The sequence below is a fragment of the Ursus americanus genome, chromosome 23 (assembly GCF_024610735.1).
Source record: "Ursus americanus isolate L20-20 chromosome 23, mUrsAme1.1.p, whole genome shotgun sequence".
In the NCBI taxonomy this organism is placed as follows: Eukaryota; Metazoa; Chordata; class Mammalia; order Carnivora; family Ursidae; genus Ursus; species Ursus americanus.
In genome coordinates, this window is record NC_142149.1 from 11267135 (window position 1) to 11283362 (window position 16228).

The 16228-nt window shown below is 52.7% G+C and overlaps 1 protein-coding gene across 1 annotated transcript in view; it reads left to right on the plus strand.

The window, feature by feature from the left end:
• Positions 1–16228, plus strand: part of FAM20A (FAM20A golgi associated secretory pathway pseudokinase) — a 51204-nt gene that overhangs the window by 28134 nt on the left and 6842 nt on the right. Inside the window, exons 2-10 of the mRNA XM_045813826.2 lie at positions 7782–7966; positions 8690–8740; positions 9698–9776; positions 12077–12169; positions 12956–13071; positions 13596–13776; positions 14260–14369; positions 14765–14846; positions 15327–15386. Of these exons, the coding sequence (XP_045669782.1) occupies positions 7782–7966; positions 8690–8740; positions 9698–9776; positions 12077–12169; positions 12956–13071; positions 13596–13776; positions 14260–14369; positions 14765–14846; positions 15327–15386 (957 nt within the window). The remainder of the gene's footprint in view (positions 1–7781; positions 7967–8689; positions 8741–9697; positions 9777–12076; positions 12170–12955; positions 13072–13595; positions 13777–14259; positions 14370–14764; positions 14847–15326; positions 15387–16228) is intronic.

Consider the following 16228-nt stretch of genomic DNA (forward strand, 5'->3'; position numbering starts at 1 on the left):
TCAGTTATGAATGATGCTGTGATGTTTAAACTCAGAGAGAGCTGTCCCATCCTCACTCCCGTTTCTGCTAGTGACCCTCTCTGACTCCTGCATGTCATTGCCCCACTCCTATGGAGTTCCCTCAGTTAGAAAGTTTTCTTGGGGCGCCTGGGTGGCACAGCGGTTAAGCGTCTGCCTTCGGCTCAGGGCGTGATCCCGGCGCTATGGGATCAAGCCCCACATCAGGCTCCTCCACTAGGAGCCTGCTTCTTCCTCTTCCACTTCCCCTGCTTGTGTTCCCTCTCTCACTGGCTGTCTCTCTCTCTGTCAAATAAATAAATAAAATCTTTAAAAAAAAAAAAAAAAGAAAGTTTCCTTTGTGGACGACTGGGGTAAGATCATCTGGGAAAGACCAGATTTGTTTCAAATTATAGACCACCGAATCCCTGAAATATTTTGCCCCGCACTGATACCAGAACTATACTCGAGCCCTAGCATGTGTTGGGACTAGCTGAGAGCATCTGACTTCTTTCAATAATAAATGTTAAGTGCCTTCCACAGGCAAGGGGCTGTGTTGGGTTTGGGAAGGGGAACAAAGACACACAAGACCTTGGCCCTGTCTGCGATACGCTAGAAGGAATGAGAAAGGCGTCTCAATCACTATCACTCGGAATGTGGCAAGAGCAACAGAAGAAATGGGAGTTGAATGGAAATTTGTGGGCACGAGAAAGAGAGATCATATCCGGTGGTCAGACTGGAAAAGCCTCACAGAGGAAGTTGCATGGGAGTGTGGCCCGGCAGGCTGGGAAGGCTTTCTTGAGACATGGAGGGCAGCGAGGACCTAGGGGAGGATTTTGTAGGGCGACACGCACTTGGAGCTGTGTTTTACTGTCCGTCTGGCGTTGAGGGCGGCTGGGGGGCAGAGGGGGAGTTACGAGCATCAGGGAAGAGGACATCCCAGGGTCTAGGGAAGAGGTGAGAGGGTGGAGCTGACACCGGCAGCAGGAAGAAAAGGGAAATTTTAGAGGTTGTGGAGGTAACGCTATCGGTTTGAGAAATGAGCTGGAGGGGAAAGGAGTCAGAAATCTGGGCTTTGCCGTGGTACTTCGGGGACAGATAGCTTGCTCCTTGCTTTTGGAGAACAAACAACGGCCTCACCTTCCCCTTCTGGTACTGTCCTAGCTTCTCCATTTCACGGCCAACTGGAAGTACCGTGCACACATTTGCATGGCCTCGTGCCAAAATTATTCCAGAAGCTCCTGACCCCCACCCACAGGGACTCTGTAAATATAATCGAGGCATCTATGCCTTTTTGGGGAGTGGAGGTGGTGAATTCTGTTTCCTCTCTTTCCCCCACACAAGGAAATGTAGGCACCAGGGAGGTTTTCCAGACCTGAAGCCATGGGGTCAGTGACTGGGAGCCTGGGGAGTTCACCCAAGCTGCCAAGAACCTTCCAGATCCTCCCTGAGCCCTCTGAGTCACGGCTGTCTCCCCTCCTTGCCCGACGCACCCAGAGCACCTGGCTAATTAATACCGCACCCCGGTGGCTGTGCCCTCAGGACCTCGGGAGGGACGGGGAGGTTGGCACCGTCCACATGCTCTCGTCTCCCCACCTGCCAGGAAGCAAAGGAGGATCCCGGCTCCCGTTGAGCTCCACGTCCCAGGCCACACCTGCCTGAGCCCTCGACAGACAGAACACGGAGCCTCTTCCTAATGCCTCGAAGGCACCTTGGCTGGGGCTCTGTTTGTACCCCGAGGCCGCAGACAAACTACAGAGGAATTCTGAGGTCCCGTGGGTGACCCTTGACCTCGAAGATGTGCCAGAGCTTGTCCCCCAGCGGTGGCTAATGCAACGGATGACCTAGCTGTCCTTCCCTCGCTCATGGGATGTTTCAAGGACTTCGCTCTGGCTTGCAAAGCCGCCTGTTTCTACTTACCCGCTACCACTGTATTTTTGAAAACTTATTCTCTTGGTCTCCAGTCTTCATAAATAGTAATAATAATAATTTTAAAAAGCAGCCATTCTTTGATGCCTTCTCTGTGGCTGGATATTACTACACTTCATTCTTACAGCACAATGAAGCTAGGTGTCAATATCCCCGTTTTCCACGATAGGTAAACTGAGGCTCAGAGGGCTTAAGCTACTTTTTTTTTTTTAAGGCCATGCCCTGTTCTGAGTCTTCTTGTTTGCAAATTGGGGATGAGACTATGTATCCCACACAGTGCTCCTAGGTTCACAGGAGGTACTGCGAGTATAGCCCAATCCTCAAGGTCACTCACTCTGCAGGTAAGAGGCAGGACCAGGCCTCCGTGACACACAACTCTGGGTCCTTTTCTGTCGCTGCACTGCTGATGAGCTGCTGGTCGGCTTCCCTGTGCTCGTGAAGGTCTGAGCTCTGTGACAGCCTCATCTCATTCCCGCCGGGGGAGAACGTCGCCATCGTCGGTATTGACACCCAAAACAGGCCTCGTGTTTTGCTTTTGTGTTTATTGTTTATTTGGGCAAGTCAAGGAAGTGTTCACGCTGGAGATGGGGGCATTGGAGATGGTGCTTGTAGAAGTTCTGCGGCGGGAGCTTTCTGGCCCGGTGGGCTGAAAGTCTGGGAAGCGTCGAACGAAGAGATGTAAGGTTAGCCAATAAACGACCAACCAACCAAACCAATCACTGAGTCTGGAAATGAAGTGAGGGTTTAACTAGGCATTGAGAAATAAAGGTTCCTGAGAAAGGCACTCATCAGATCGTCCACGTATAAGAGGGGATTCGGAAAGTGGTTTTGGAGGCGCCTGGGTGGTGCAGTCGTTAAGCATCTGTCTTCGGCTCAGGGCGTGATCCCGACATTCTGGGATCGAGCCCCACATCGGGCTCCTCCACTGGGAGCCTGCTTTTTCCTCTCCCACTCCCCCTGCTTGTGTTCCCTCTCTTGCTGGCTGTCTCTCTCTCTCTCTGTCAAATAAATAAATAAAAGCTCTAAAAAAAAATTCCCTAAAAACTATGGGCATGGGGAATGAATTCCAGAGTCCTGATTGGACCCTGGGGGTTAGGTGGCCAGGCTCTATCCCTCCATAGTGTGCGTGGCAACATAGAGGGGACCTGACCCCATCTCCCAAAGCCAAAGCAAGTGTACAACACATACGAGCAGGATCTGCAGCTTTCAAGGGCAAGCAGTGGAAAACCCCCCCCCCGAACCAGCCAGAGGAAGGGGACTTGTTCCAGCCCAATGATCTTGAAGTCCAAACATGGCGGCTGCACCCAGGCACTCAAACAAGATATATATACACATACACATACCTTTTTAGCAGCATAGTGGTATTTTTAAAAATATTTTATTTATTTGTTTGAGAGAGAGAGAACCCAAGCAGAGAGCAGGGACAGAAGGAAGGGAGAAGCAGACTCTCCGCTGAGCAGGGAGGGGACATGGGGCTCGATCCCTGGACCCTGGGATCATGACCTGAGTGGAAGGCAGATGCTTAACCGACAGAGCCACCCAGGCGCCCCCAACATGGTGCTATTTACTGTTGTTGCCATATTGAGCTGCTCTTTTAGAAAACTTTTTTTTTTTAAGTATGGCAAACAAGAAAGAAAGCAGGTAAATTCTCTCTGTGTTCACCACTTTTACTTGCACACAGACAACCACCATCAGAGCACGGCCAGTGGCGTGCTGCAAACCCAGCTCTCCTTTTGGGAGAATAAAACCCCACAAAAACCTGATATGTCACACCTGCCAATTGCCATGGTGTCAGATCTCCCCCCACCGCCAATTCTAAGCTACCTGTCCAAGCCAGCTGCCGCCCACCCTGCTGGCTGTCCCCAAGGAATCAAGGGCACACAAAGTTTCTGACCAGAAATAAATTAGTCTTGACAACTCTTAACCATTAGAAGAAGAAGAAGAGGAAGAAGAAGTAGGAAGGGTACCTGATACTCTTTCTTTCCCCTCCTTCCCTTCTCCCCAAGGTTGTCATGCTGGCTCCGGCAAGGGTAGGAGAGCGAGCCAAAGAGCCCTGTGTCCCCACCTGGAGACAAAGGTGAATGCTTTAAAGAGCAATTTGTCCTCGTCCAGAAGTGACACTCAATTTGCCACATGTGTTTTTTTTCTGTGGCTGCTGTATCCCTGAACACCGCTGCGGCTGGAAATCATCAGCTCCGCTTGAGAGCCCCACCCCCACCCCACCCCTTCTGTCAAAAGCCAGCTCAGCCGGAATGTCTCTTTTTTTCCTCCTAACTCGCGTTGGGCGCTGCTCTAGTTCGGGGTGACTGGCTTAGCTCGGGACTGTGCGATCTTTCCACCAGACTCCCAAGAGAGGTTAGCAGCCCCTGAGCTTTAGCCTCAAATAGGCTTGGGAATGAGAGCCTGGCCCGACTCGTTGTTAAAATAAAAATAAATGTTAATAACGTTAAGGAAAAGTTGGCGGGAGCCCTACAGACCTGGTCAACAGTTTGTCCTTTCCCCTGATTTTCATAAAAGCAGTTCAACATGTGTCATTTTAAAGAATGATACCAATAGCTCAACTCCTCCCCCACCCCAAGCTGGATGGCTGCCAGGGCTCGCTGACTTGGAGGGAGGTCTCAGCCATATTTCTCTCTGCTCTTGGAGACCGAAGTCTTAAAATAACAGAGAGTTCCCTTGCCTTGGTTGTCTCCTCCGTGCATGGACTTTCCCAGAGCGATGCGTGTCTTAATGTGTCCCTGCATTGACTCAGATCACATCTGCCCCTGCGTTCACAGCAGAGGGCACTGAACACGAATGGGTGGCTATTTTGTTGTGGTTCCAGCTTTATTGGGGTACAATTGACCAAAGCTGTATGTTTGTAAAATGTACGACGTAATATTTTGATACGTTGTGAAATAATTCACCACCATCAGGCTACTTAACGAGTCCATCACCTTACATAGTGAACTGTGTGTAGGGAGAACACTGAACATGTACTCTTTCAGCACAGTCCAAGCCTACAACACCATATTGTTCACTCGAGTGACACTACCGTCTATGAGATCTCGAGAAAGTTTTCATCCTGCGTAACTGAAACTTTGTATCCTTTGACCAACGGCTCCGCATTTCCCCTTCCGCTCAGCCCCTGGCTGCCACCATTCTACTCTCTGCTGCTATGAGCTGGACTACTTTAGGTTCCATATGCGAGTGAGATCACGCAGTACCTGTCTTTCTGTGTCTGGCTTATTTCACTTGGCATAATGTCCTCCAGGTTCATTCACAATGTTGCAAATGGCAGGATTCTCTTCTTTGCGAAGGCTGAATAATATTCCGTCGTATATATACCACATTGTCTTTATCCATTCATCCGCTGGCAGACATGTAGGTCCCTTCCGTGTCCCTTGTGAATAATGCTGCAATGAACGTGGGAGAGCAGGTATCTCTTCAAGGTACTGGTTTCATTTCTTTTGTATGTCGATACAGGATTTTTTTTAATGGTTTTTTATTATATTATGTTAGTCACCATACAGTACAGTCCCGGTTTCCGATGTAAAGTTCGATGACTCATTAGTTGCGTATAACACCCAGTGCCCCATGCAATACGTGCCCTCCTTACTACCCATCACCGGTCTATCCCATTCCCCCACCCCCCTCCCCTCTGAAGCCCTCAGTTTGTTTCTCAGAGTCCATAGTCTCTCATGCTTCATTCCCCCTTCTGATTACCCCCCTTTCTTTATCCCTTTCTTCCCCTACTGATCTTCCTAGTTCTTATGTTCCATAGATGAGAGAAACCATATGATAATTGTCTTTCTCTGCTTGACTTATTTCACTTAGCATTAACTCCTCCAGTGCCGTCCATGTTGCAGCAAATGTTGAGAACTCGTTCTTTCTGATAGCTGAGTAATATTCCATTGTATATACGGACCACAACTTCTTAATCCAGTCATCTGTTGAAGGGCATCTCGGTTCCTGATACAGGATGTTTTTAGATTTAAGTCATTGTGTTTTGAAAAGAAGATTCTACACTCTGACCAAAATCTGGATTTCTAGCTTCTCTTGAAAACACGGAATAAATGACTTCCCAGGAAATGTGAGTTTCATGACAACATAGACTTTGTTTTGTACACAGCCCTAGCTCTAGGCTGTAGATCAGTGTCTAACAGTCAACAAATACTTGAAGACTGAATAAACGAATGAGCAATGACGAGGCATGACTGCTGTTAGCTGAGACTTACCAGCGGCTGTCCCCTTAGATGGGGAGTATGCTCTCCCTCGCATGTTAAGTAAGTGTTCTCTACAGATGAGTTCAGGGTGGAAAAATAGGCTCATCTTTTTATGGACTGAATATTTATGAGTCCTCCCTCTCCCCTCTCCCACCACCAAATTCATACGTCAAAACCCAAACCTCCAATGGGATGGTATTTGGAGGTGGGGTCTTTGGAAAATAATTAGTTTAGAGGCGGTCATGAGGGTAGGGATCCATGATGGGATCACTATCCTTATAAGGAAAGGAAGAGAGCGTCCTCTGTCTCCGTGTGAGCACCCAGTGAGTGAGAAGGTGGCCATCCACAAGCCAGGAAGGGAACCCTCATCAAGAACCGAATCTGCCCGCAACCTTGATCTTGGACCTCCCAGCCCGCAGAACTGGGAGAAAGCAAGGTCTGTTGTTCAAGCCGCCGGGTCTGTAGTATTTTCTTATGGCAGCCAGAGCAGACCGACATCAAGCACTCCTCTTAACCCCCCGAGAAGCTGATGAAAGAAAAAATGGAAGTATGTAGCTCTGCCTGACAGCAGTGAACCTAACGAAATTCCGTAGATGGGCGGAAATGTGTTCAGTTGCCCTGCCATCCCACCCCTTCTCGCTCCTGACCCGCTGGACTGGGTTGAGGGAAGTCTTCTTGGATGGACCTTTCTGGTGATTAGCCGCAAAGCTTGGGGGGGGAGCAAAGGCTATGGGCTGATCTGTGTCCCCCCAAGATTCCTACGTAGAGTGGGCCCGAACCCAATAGGACTGGCGTCCTTAGAAGAAGAGGAAGAGACACCAGAGAAAAGGCCACATGAGGAGACAAGAAAGAAGACAGCCATCTGCAAGCCCAAGAGGGAGGCCACAGGAGAAACCAAACCACACCTTCTCCAGAATATTGGGGTGTTTTTGTCCGAACCACCTAGCTAGTTGTTCAGTTACAACTGCCTTCTATTTTGCTCTGAGGATTTCACAGACCTACAACTTGTCTCCCAAACGAGGCTCTTCGCCTCTGTACAGCACTGGCATTGTTTTATTACTTTTTCCTTTGTACTTTGGCAGAAAAGGCTCTTGAGCGGAACAAACAGTAAGCGGCTAATGGATTCTTCTTTTCCTTTATGACTTACTGTTTAATCTACTTGGCTTCCAGGTCTACTGAAGGGATCCTCACCCGCCATCCATTTCCTTCTCACCAGGTACCTTCTTAGTCGCCCATCTCCTCACTCTGTACGTCAGAAAATAGTGGGAAATATAAACATACAGACTTTTTCATGGAAAAGTGCACAAAGAGACCTAAGATACCTCCCTGAGATCCCAGTTTCTATGAGGTCCCGAATTTTACTCTTAACCTCCGGCCCCTTTCTTCTGCCGTATTGGTCGCGGTTTGGAGTTAGGTATTTGCGTATCGATGTACGGCATTGCGTACCCGGGGGCCTGTTGCACTCACCAGATGACAAGCCCTCGGTATCCTAAGCTCAGCATAAGGCCGGATACAAAGCAGGTGCTGACTACTGTTGCTGAACGAACGAAAGAATGAGGAGAGAGAGAGTCCAGACAAGGTGCTTTGGTGAGTCTCAGCATTTCCTACAGCCCCGACTGAAACAAAACAAAACTCTCCCTGCTCTTTCAGACGACACAAGATGTACAGAGAGCAGCTCAACCTCACCTCCCTGGATGCTCCCCTGCAGCTCCGACTCGAGGCCAGCTGGGTCCAGTTCCACCTGGGCATCAGCCGCCAGGGACTCTACCCCCGGTCCAGTCCTGTCGTCAGCCAGCTCCTCCAGGACATGAGGCGCTTTCCCACCATCAGTGCGGGTGAGAGTCACAGGGTCGGGCGGGGTGCACTGACTTTCTCCCGGAGAGGCTGCATAAACCATCTCAGACTGGGCTCTAGGGGGAAATATTGAAGGGTTGGCTCTGACACCAGATAGGATAAGAAGAAGAAAACTGGACCCTGATCTTTTCCTCTTTGAATGAGATCTTATCATGCTAATCTCATCACGACCCCATCAGAGAGCCCTGAGAATGTGTTTCTGCATACGTAAAAAATGGTGGTGACTACCATTTATTGAGTGCTTCTCGGACACCTGGCAATTCTTTTTCATACAGTGACTATACAAGATAGATATTATCTGTGGCCATTTTAGAGATGGGGAAACTGAGGCTCAGAGAGGTTAAGCAACTTGGCCGGAGACCCAGTGGTCGTGCTGGGATTCAAACACAGTCCTGCTGTCCCAGGTCTGTGCTCTCAAGCACTCCCAGAGTCTCGTCACTAACAGGGACCAAACTAGCCTGGGTCACTCACCAGGTGCTGCTGGTGCGTCCACTGAAGGGCTAGAGGGCATGGGGCCTGGGACGGAGCAGGGTGGAGGCTGCAGCCAGCTGGGGCCCCGAGCCATCCCCTGTTGAATGGACAAGGGCCCCAGGCTGCCTCACCGTCTCCCCCTCTGCGGTCTGAACCAGAGTCAAGGGCCCTGTGTGGTGGACTCTCCCAGGAGCCAGGCTGGACGTTCTCACCGCCCTTCTCCTCCTTTTCAGATTACAGTCAGGACGAGAAGGCCTTGCTTGGGGCATGTGACTGCAGCCAGAGTAAGTGACCCAGCCCCGCCTCTGTCCAGCCCCCTCACCGCCACAGCCCCGTGAACCCCAGGACCTGGCAGCAACGTGACGGGCCCACAGTCCACTCCATGGGAGTCCTGGTCAAAGTTGAAGGAGCGTGACTCTCTCTGTCCAATCTCTGAGAACTCGACATTTCTCTCCATCCACCTACCCATGTATCCACCCCCACAAAAGAAAAGTCATTCAGGAGGGGCCGTTCCCAGGGCCCGGCTGGAGAGCGCGTGGTCCCCTGCACCATCGGGGAGCTATTAGGAATGCAGACTCTCAGGCCCCACTCCGATGCGTTACGGGTTCGGAAGAGAGTTTGTACGGCCCAGGGCTTCCCTTAGCTTTAGTTCAGCACCTGCCGTTTGCTGTTTTATAGAACACAGAGGCGAGTCAGACGCTGTCCCAACCCTCTCGGGGCTCATAGCAAGGCCAGGATGGGGCAAAGCGCGTGACGTAGCCAGAACACAACATGTCAGGAGGTAGGGGCCCCACAGCTGTCTCAGTCCCCAAACCCCGTCCCGGCCCAGGTGTGCGGTCTGAAATAGAAACAGACGCAGGGAAACTGGTCCGGCGCCACGCGGCAGGGGGCACGATCGGCATCCACAGGGGTGCCGCGGAAGCACGGAGGGGAACACACCAGCTCCTCTCGGGAAAACAGCCTTTGGGGTTTGCAGTGAGCATCTATCTCGGGAAATCTGTGCCGTTTACCCTTTTCCCATAAGAGCAGACAAAGGACCATCCTGAGCCCCCGCCACGCTCTCTGTGTCCCGACATGCTAGAATTTACCCTGCAGCCTTCGAAAGCAAATGCTGGTCTTCGGGGTCTTACTACGTAAGAGCAAAAAGAAGAAATCGGCTGGGTTTTTTGGAGTGAGCAAAAGGTCACAGCCGTGAGGTCAGGCCCAGAAACAGGGTTCCCTCTCCCTTCTCCCCCTCACAGTTGTGAAACCCAGCGGGGTCCACCTCAAGCTGGTTCTGAGGTTCTCGGACTTCGGGAAGGCCATGTTCAAACCCATGAGGTAAGCAACCGCCTTCCTCACCCCCGCGTCCAGCTGTGGCAGCCGTGAGGGGGTTTGGACCAAAACTGAGTAAAGGTGGGCAGCGTGGGGAGGGCATCTCTTCCATGCAGGCCTATCAACTACTGGGAAGAAAAAGTTGTGTCCCTTTGAAAAGGGAGCGATCGCAGGGAGCCCACCTGGCTGGTTTAGCCAAGGCTCCAGAAGCAGGTAGGTAATTCTTGGGTGCACCCCCCCAAACACAGAGCCGCCATGTTTGAGGTGTTACATCGTTCTAAGTGATTGTGACGGTTAGTCGTGCAGGGTTAGTGTAGACCCGTAAGTGAGCCCTGGTGAGAGAGAGGAGGCAGAAGGAGCCAACACTGATGGAGAAACACGAGACCTTAAAGGAAAGCATAAAAGCAATGATAAACGGCATCTTGCCCCACCCCCCATCAGATCTATGAGTTGCATTCTCTGAGCGCCATTCTGACCTGGCAACTTAGGAGGGCTGTGATTTTTTTTTTTAAACTTAAAGCTAATTATACAGCCGGGAGCTTGACTTTCACTTCTCTCATGTGGGGAGGAATACCACTCACACTGGCCGTGTTTTATGTGCAGGAAAGGACTGGAAGTCCCAGCCTCCGGCCTCTTCTCTGCCCCATCACTTACAAATAACCTGCAAAGACGGTCCAAATGAACCAGTTTTCTTCCTGAAGAGAATGCAAAACTTTCCAACGTTGGGTCAAAAAAACCATTTTGTCTATTCTTAGGCCATAACACAAACTTTAATCTGCATTTGTATAAAATTTCGTCCAAAGCCAAACAGCGTCATTTTAAAACATATTTCCTGGAAAAGCATGCATTTTTTTTTCTATAGGTCTTTTAAAGTAAAAAAACAAACACACAGACAAACACCACATGTGTCCCTTATTAAAAAGGGAAAGTAGAAGTTTATCTTTGGATAATGTATATTATGACCATAATTAAAGATCATATTTTTCCCATAATCTGTAGAATATAGACACTGAGAAATACACCAGCGCTTGTCAAACTCACTGAAAAGCCCTTACTGATGTAGAAATGATTTTCAAATTTAAAACCACATTGAGACAGGCCATACAGACACAGGGAAATGATGTTTTAGAAAATTCTAAAAGGTGTTGGAGGGACTGTGGATTCTTACAGATGGAATTCAGGAGTTAAAATGTGGAGATGGGGACGCGTGGACACGTCCCTTGCTTGCCCAGGCATTCGGCGGCGACACTAGTGAGGAGAAGGGGGCTCGCCCGGACACGGAGGCCTCTCCTCTCAACGTGGCCGCGCCTTTTAAAACAGGACGCCTGCTCTTGGCAGCCCCTCACCGTGGTTTCCAGGACTTGTGTTTTTGGCAGCGTGCACGTGGCTATTTCAATCGCGGGAGCCATGTATTTACTGCTTTCTGCACCATTGTGTGTATTTACACTTGAATTGCTCGGGCAGCCCTCGCGCAGTCCCCCCACCCCCGCCCCGCGGATTATGAAACTAGATCATCGTTCTGCCCTGTGTATTCGCAACAAGGCGAGTCAAGCTCGGGGCCAGAGGCCACGCTGCCCCGAAGGATTGGGAGGCAACTTCGGAACATTCGTACCCAGCCCGTTCCATCAGGCACGTGTACATTAAAAGGCCTGTTGCTTTTCAGGAATCCACCAGCGATTTTAAAATGTGTATAAATCAATATTCTCTGCACCGGCCTCCCTCCAGCCTCTGGCTGGGCTCCCGTTCAGGACCCAGCTGAGGTTCCTCTGAGGGGACAGGCTCATGTATCCACCCCGTCACCCTAAGACCTGGACCTTTTCTGTTCTTCAAATGTCAGTGGTATTAAACTGCATCCCTAGGACACTTTTCCTTGGAGAAAAGCCCCGCCTCCTCCCCCACCTCGAACTCTTGACTTCTGGATCTCCGCCACCTCTGGCTGGCCAGCTGGTCCCTCTCTTCTGTTTACACCTGCCCGAGAATGTCTATACACCCTCCCAACTCAACTACCTTTTAAAAGGATTAGCCACTGTCACCAAAGTGGCTCCAATAGGAGACGTGGTCCAGGGACTGCCTGCAGGACAAGGTCCTACAAGAAGCCCAAGAGTCTTCTCCCGGCCACGGGAGCCACAGGAGCCACGGGAGCCACGGGATGCTCGGGGAGGTCCCTGGCCTGCCGTTCCATCAGGCACGTGTACATTAAAAGCATGAAAGCCTGTTTTTCTCTCCCTGCGATCATGCTTCTCAGCTCCCTTCTCAGGCTCCTGACCAGGTCTGAGTCCAGGGCGTGATTCCTCCCTTCCTTCCAGACAGCAGCGAGATGAAGAGACACCCGCAGACTTCTTCTACTTCATTGACTTTCAGAGACACAATGCCGAGATCGCAGCTTTCCACCTGGACAGGTAGGGCCCCAGGTACATGGCGTTCACTGCAGAGGCCGATGGCCCGACGGGCGCTGGGCGGACCCTCAGGTGGGACCTCCCTGGCACCCTGTCTTCCTCGCGAACCTCAGTGATGCCTTTGAACTCAACACATCTCCCGTTCAAACCCACGTTTGAAAAACACAAGGCCTCTATTGTAATGAAAAGAATGACCTAGAAAGAAAACTAACCACCCCACCAGGCTGCTCAGGCTGCCAGCTTGGACCTGACCTTGCCCTTAGCTCTAGTTTCCTGATTGGAAATGGGGAGAACGCATCCATTCCCATGTATCCCAGGAGCCTTAAGGTCACGATATTAAAAGGTGAAAGCACATCCCTAAACTTCCTCCCCTCCCATTTGCCCGTCGTGGCTACTCAAGGTTGTGTTCTATGGACTGGCCACTGGGGCACCACCCCAGGAGCTTTTCAGAAATCCAGAAGCTCGGGCTCACCCTGGACCCTCTGAATCGGAGCCTGCATGTGAGCGAGAACCCAGGTCGCTCATATGCCCAGTGAAGTATGAAAAGCTCTGACCTAGAACACAGCTTGGACCGTGGGAAGGCTTGCCCAGGAGGCTTGCTGGAATCAGGACCGCTTTGCCACCCCTTCTCCCAGCCCCACAGACACAGGTTCACCCGGGCGCGGTCAGCTCAGTACCACAGCACACCCTGGGCTGGGTGTGGTCAGGGACAAACGTCCATTTCTAAGGGGCGACCATCCGACCCCCTGCCGATCCCCCAGACGTGACCAGGGCTTTTCTCTCCTCCAGGATTCTGGACTTCCGACGGGTGCCACCCACAGTGGGGAGGCTAGTCAATGTCACCAAGGAAATCCTAGAGGTCACCAAGAATGAAATCCTGCAGAGTGTTTTCTTCGTCTCTCCAGGTAGAGTACCGGCCAGAGCAAGGCTATGGGTGGAGAAGGGTCGGCCCCGTGGCCGCCGACGCGTTCCCCGTGGTCTGAGTGACCGCCGGCCCTCGTCGGGATGGGTGCACGCTGCTCTCGGACTCTCCCACCCCGGCCCAGCTGAGCGTCACACCAGATGATCGGGGGATGGGAAAGGGTCATAGGTGAGATGCCAAGTAGCCTGTGTGGGCGACAGTGCCAGCCTCCCTGGACTCTGACGTTACCCACGCAAGCGAGGAGCGTCCAACCATCTGGATGGGAGGCAGTGAGAGCAGGGCCCGCACTTGCTCTGCTCGGAGGCATTTGAAAAACTGGACACTCGGTTTCAGAGCAACTCGCGAGCCCTGACATCTGGGGAAGCAGTATTTTCTTCTGCTGTTGCCTCTGCCCCAGCTGTGAGCTGAGGCTTTCCCTTCCCTCCCGGAGCATTTTCGGGGGGCGAGGGCAGGAACACGGCACTGCCTGCTTCTCTTAGTCCTTCTCTCTCCTCCCACGCCCTCCAGCCAGCAACGTGTGCTTCTTTGCCAAGTGCCCATACATGTGCAAGACCGAGTATGCCGTCTGCGGCAACCCGCACCTGCTGGAGGGCTCCCTGTCCGCGTTCCTGCCGTCCCTCAACCTGGCGCCCAGGCTGTCTGTGCCCAACCCCTGGATCCGCTCCTACTCGCTGGCAGGAAAGGAGGAGTGAGTTGACGCCCGGGCCACGATGCCATGCCCACGGCCCTGCAGTCTTGTCCCTGAGTGGTTGCGGTCCCTGCACCAAGGCCTTGCCACTAACCTGGCTCTTGGACCCCAAAACCCCAATCATTTCCTGATCTCAGACCGACCCTGGGGCCAGCTGTGCCTGCTCTCCTCCTTCGGTTCATGTATTCAGTTACCAAGAGCCTTCTAAGTGCTGGGGGTACGGAAACGAAAGACACGGGCTCTCCCCAGCCTGGGGGGGGCGGTCAGACGGGCAGGCAGATTACGAAAACACAGCAGCACCCTTGTTGTCACACAGAGAAGCAAGGGGGGACACCCACTGCACCTGAGGAAGCCCCGGGAAGCCCAGGCCCCAGCTGGGATCAGGGAGGCAGGGATTTGGGGGGGTGAGGGGAGGTGTGAGGAGGGCCCCCAACACGTTGCCATCTTGGCTTTTCCAGCCCCAGGACTTCTTCTCCCCCCCAGGTGGGAGGTCAATCCGCTTTACTGCAACACCGTGAAGCAGACCTACCCGTACAACAGCAGCAACCGTCTTCTCAACATCATCGACATGGCCATCTTCGACTTCCTGATCGGTGGGTCCCCGCGCTCGGGCGCCTGGCGACAGCGGCCTCTGCCGTGGGGCTGGGATTCGCCGTGATCTTGGGCAATGAGTTGGAGCCTGGACCATGAGGCCTGCGTAGCCTCGCACGGCCCACGGCCTCGGAAAGGGGCAGAGGTCCCAGAGGACAGAGGTTCATATGCTCCCCTCTTTCGAGAGCACGTCACTCAGACGGCAGGCCCACGGTGGGTCTGTGTGCTCGCTTAGCTCCCCCCTCCCCCCTGCACCGTCCCTACTAACCGTGGGAAACAGCCTGGGGCCCTGGGTTCAGACCCCTGACTCAACTGCAGACAGGCTTCCAGGCCTGGGAAGGGGGGGGGGGGGTGCCGGGGGGACGCAGAGGTCAGAAGCACCCGCCCTCTTTTGCAGGCAACATGGACCGGCACCACTACGAGATGTTCACCAAATTCGGGGATGATGGGTTCCTCATTCACCTCGACAATGCCAGAGGGTAAGTGTCCCGGCACCACTGTCCCGGCCGTGGCCCGGGGGCGCTGCTCAGGAGGCCCCCGGAGAATGAGGTCCTTCCTCGGTCACGTTCCCGGTCGCCCTGCCCTCCTTGTTCTGTTTCCTTTTTCTCCCCATCTTTGCTAAGTCACGCTGGGTTCTCCTCCCACCTGAGCGCGCTGGTGAAACACACGGACGTTTCCACACGGTTCTACTACGTGGTTCAGCCCTGGAGGCAGAGCGCATGGCTCCTCCCCGGTGTCTGGCCCTCTGTAGTTAGGGAATGAATGAATGAATGAACGAACGAATGATGCTTGGCTGTAACCTCTTCGCACGGAGGCTTTGGGGAGCTGCTTGAGGAAGGGGCTGATCCCTGGCATTTTACCCCGGGCTGTGGGTCAGAACGAGGCTGAGGTAGAGGAGAGAGGAAACCATTAGGAGGGACGGCTGGGGGGTCAGCCTGAAAGCCCGTCTCCCCTTCCAGGTTTGGACGACACTCCCAGGACGAACTCTCCATCCTGTCGCCGCTGTCCCAGTGCTGCAGGTGAGCTCCCAGCTCCAGGGCAGGTGGCAACGGTGACCCTCCATCCCACTTGCTACCAAGCTCCGAAGGTCCTAGTGTTGACTGGTCTAGGACCCCGGTGGGGAGGGTGGCAGGAATGACCTCATTTCTTGTCCACGTACAGAACTTTCCCCGCATGTGTCCGCACGGGATGAAGGAGGACCTTGTCTCTTAGACCCTTCAGTCACTGACTCTGATCTCTCACCCACTCGGAGACGCGCTCGCCCTTGCAGAGCCCGAGAGTCTGACGCGGCGAATCCGATCTCTGGTTGCTCAGCACTCAGAGTCGCTCATAAATATCACTTGCTCACCATCTAAAAATTCCTGATTCAAGTCCCATAAACTGGGGGCGCCCAGCTGGCTCAGTCAGTCGAGCATGCAACTCTTGATCTCGGGGTCGTGGGTTCAAGACCCGCATTGGGTGCAGAGATTACGTAAAAATAAAATCCTTGGGGCGCCTGGGTGGCTCAGCCAGCTGAACGTCCGACTCTTGGTTTTGGTGGTCATGATCTTGGGGTCGTGGGATCGAGTCCCAGGCCAGCCTCCACGCGCAGTCAGCTTAAGACTCTCTCCCCCTCTGCCCCTCCCCCCTCTAAAATAAACAAAACAGATCTTTTAAAAAAATAAAAAAACAAACTCTTTAAGAAGTCCCATAAACTCGTGTCCGATTAAAAGGAAGTACCTGGACTTTGCATGGCCGCCATGCTCTAGAGCCTGTCTACCCCACTTCCGTACCTCTCTGGTGTCAAAGTCCGGCTGGTGGAAGGTCGGCCCGCTCAGCTGCAGTTTCCAGAACTAACCAGAAATCTGGGATGCACGCCTAG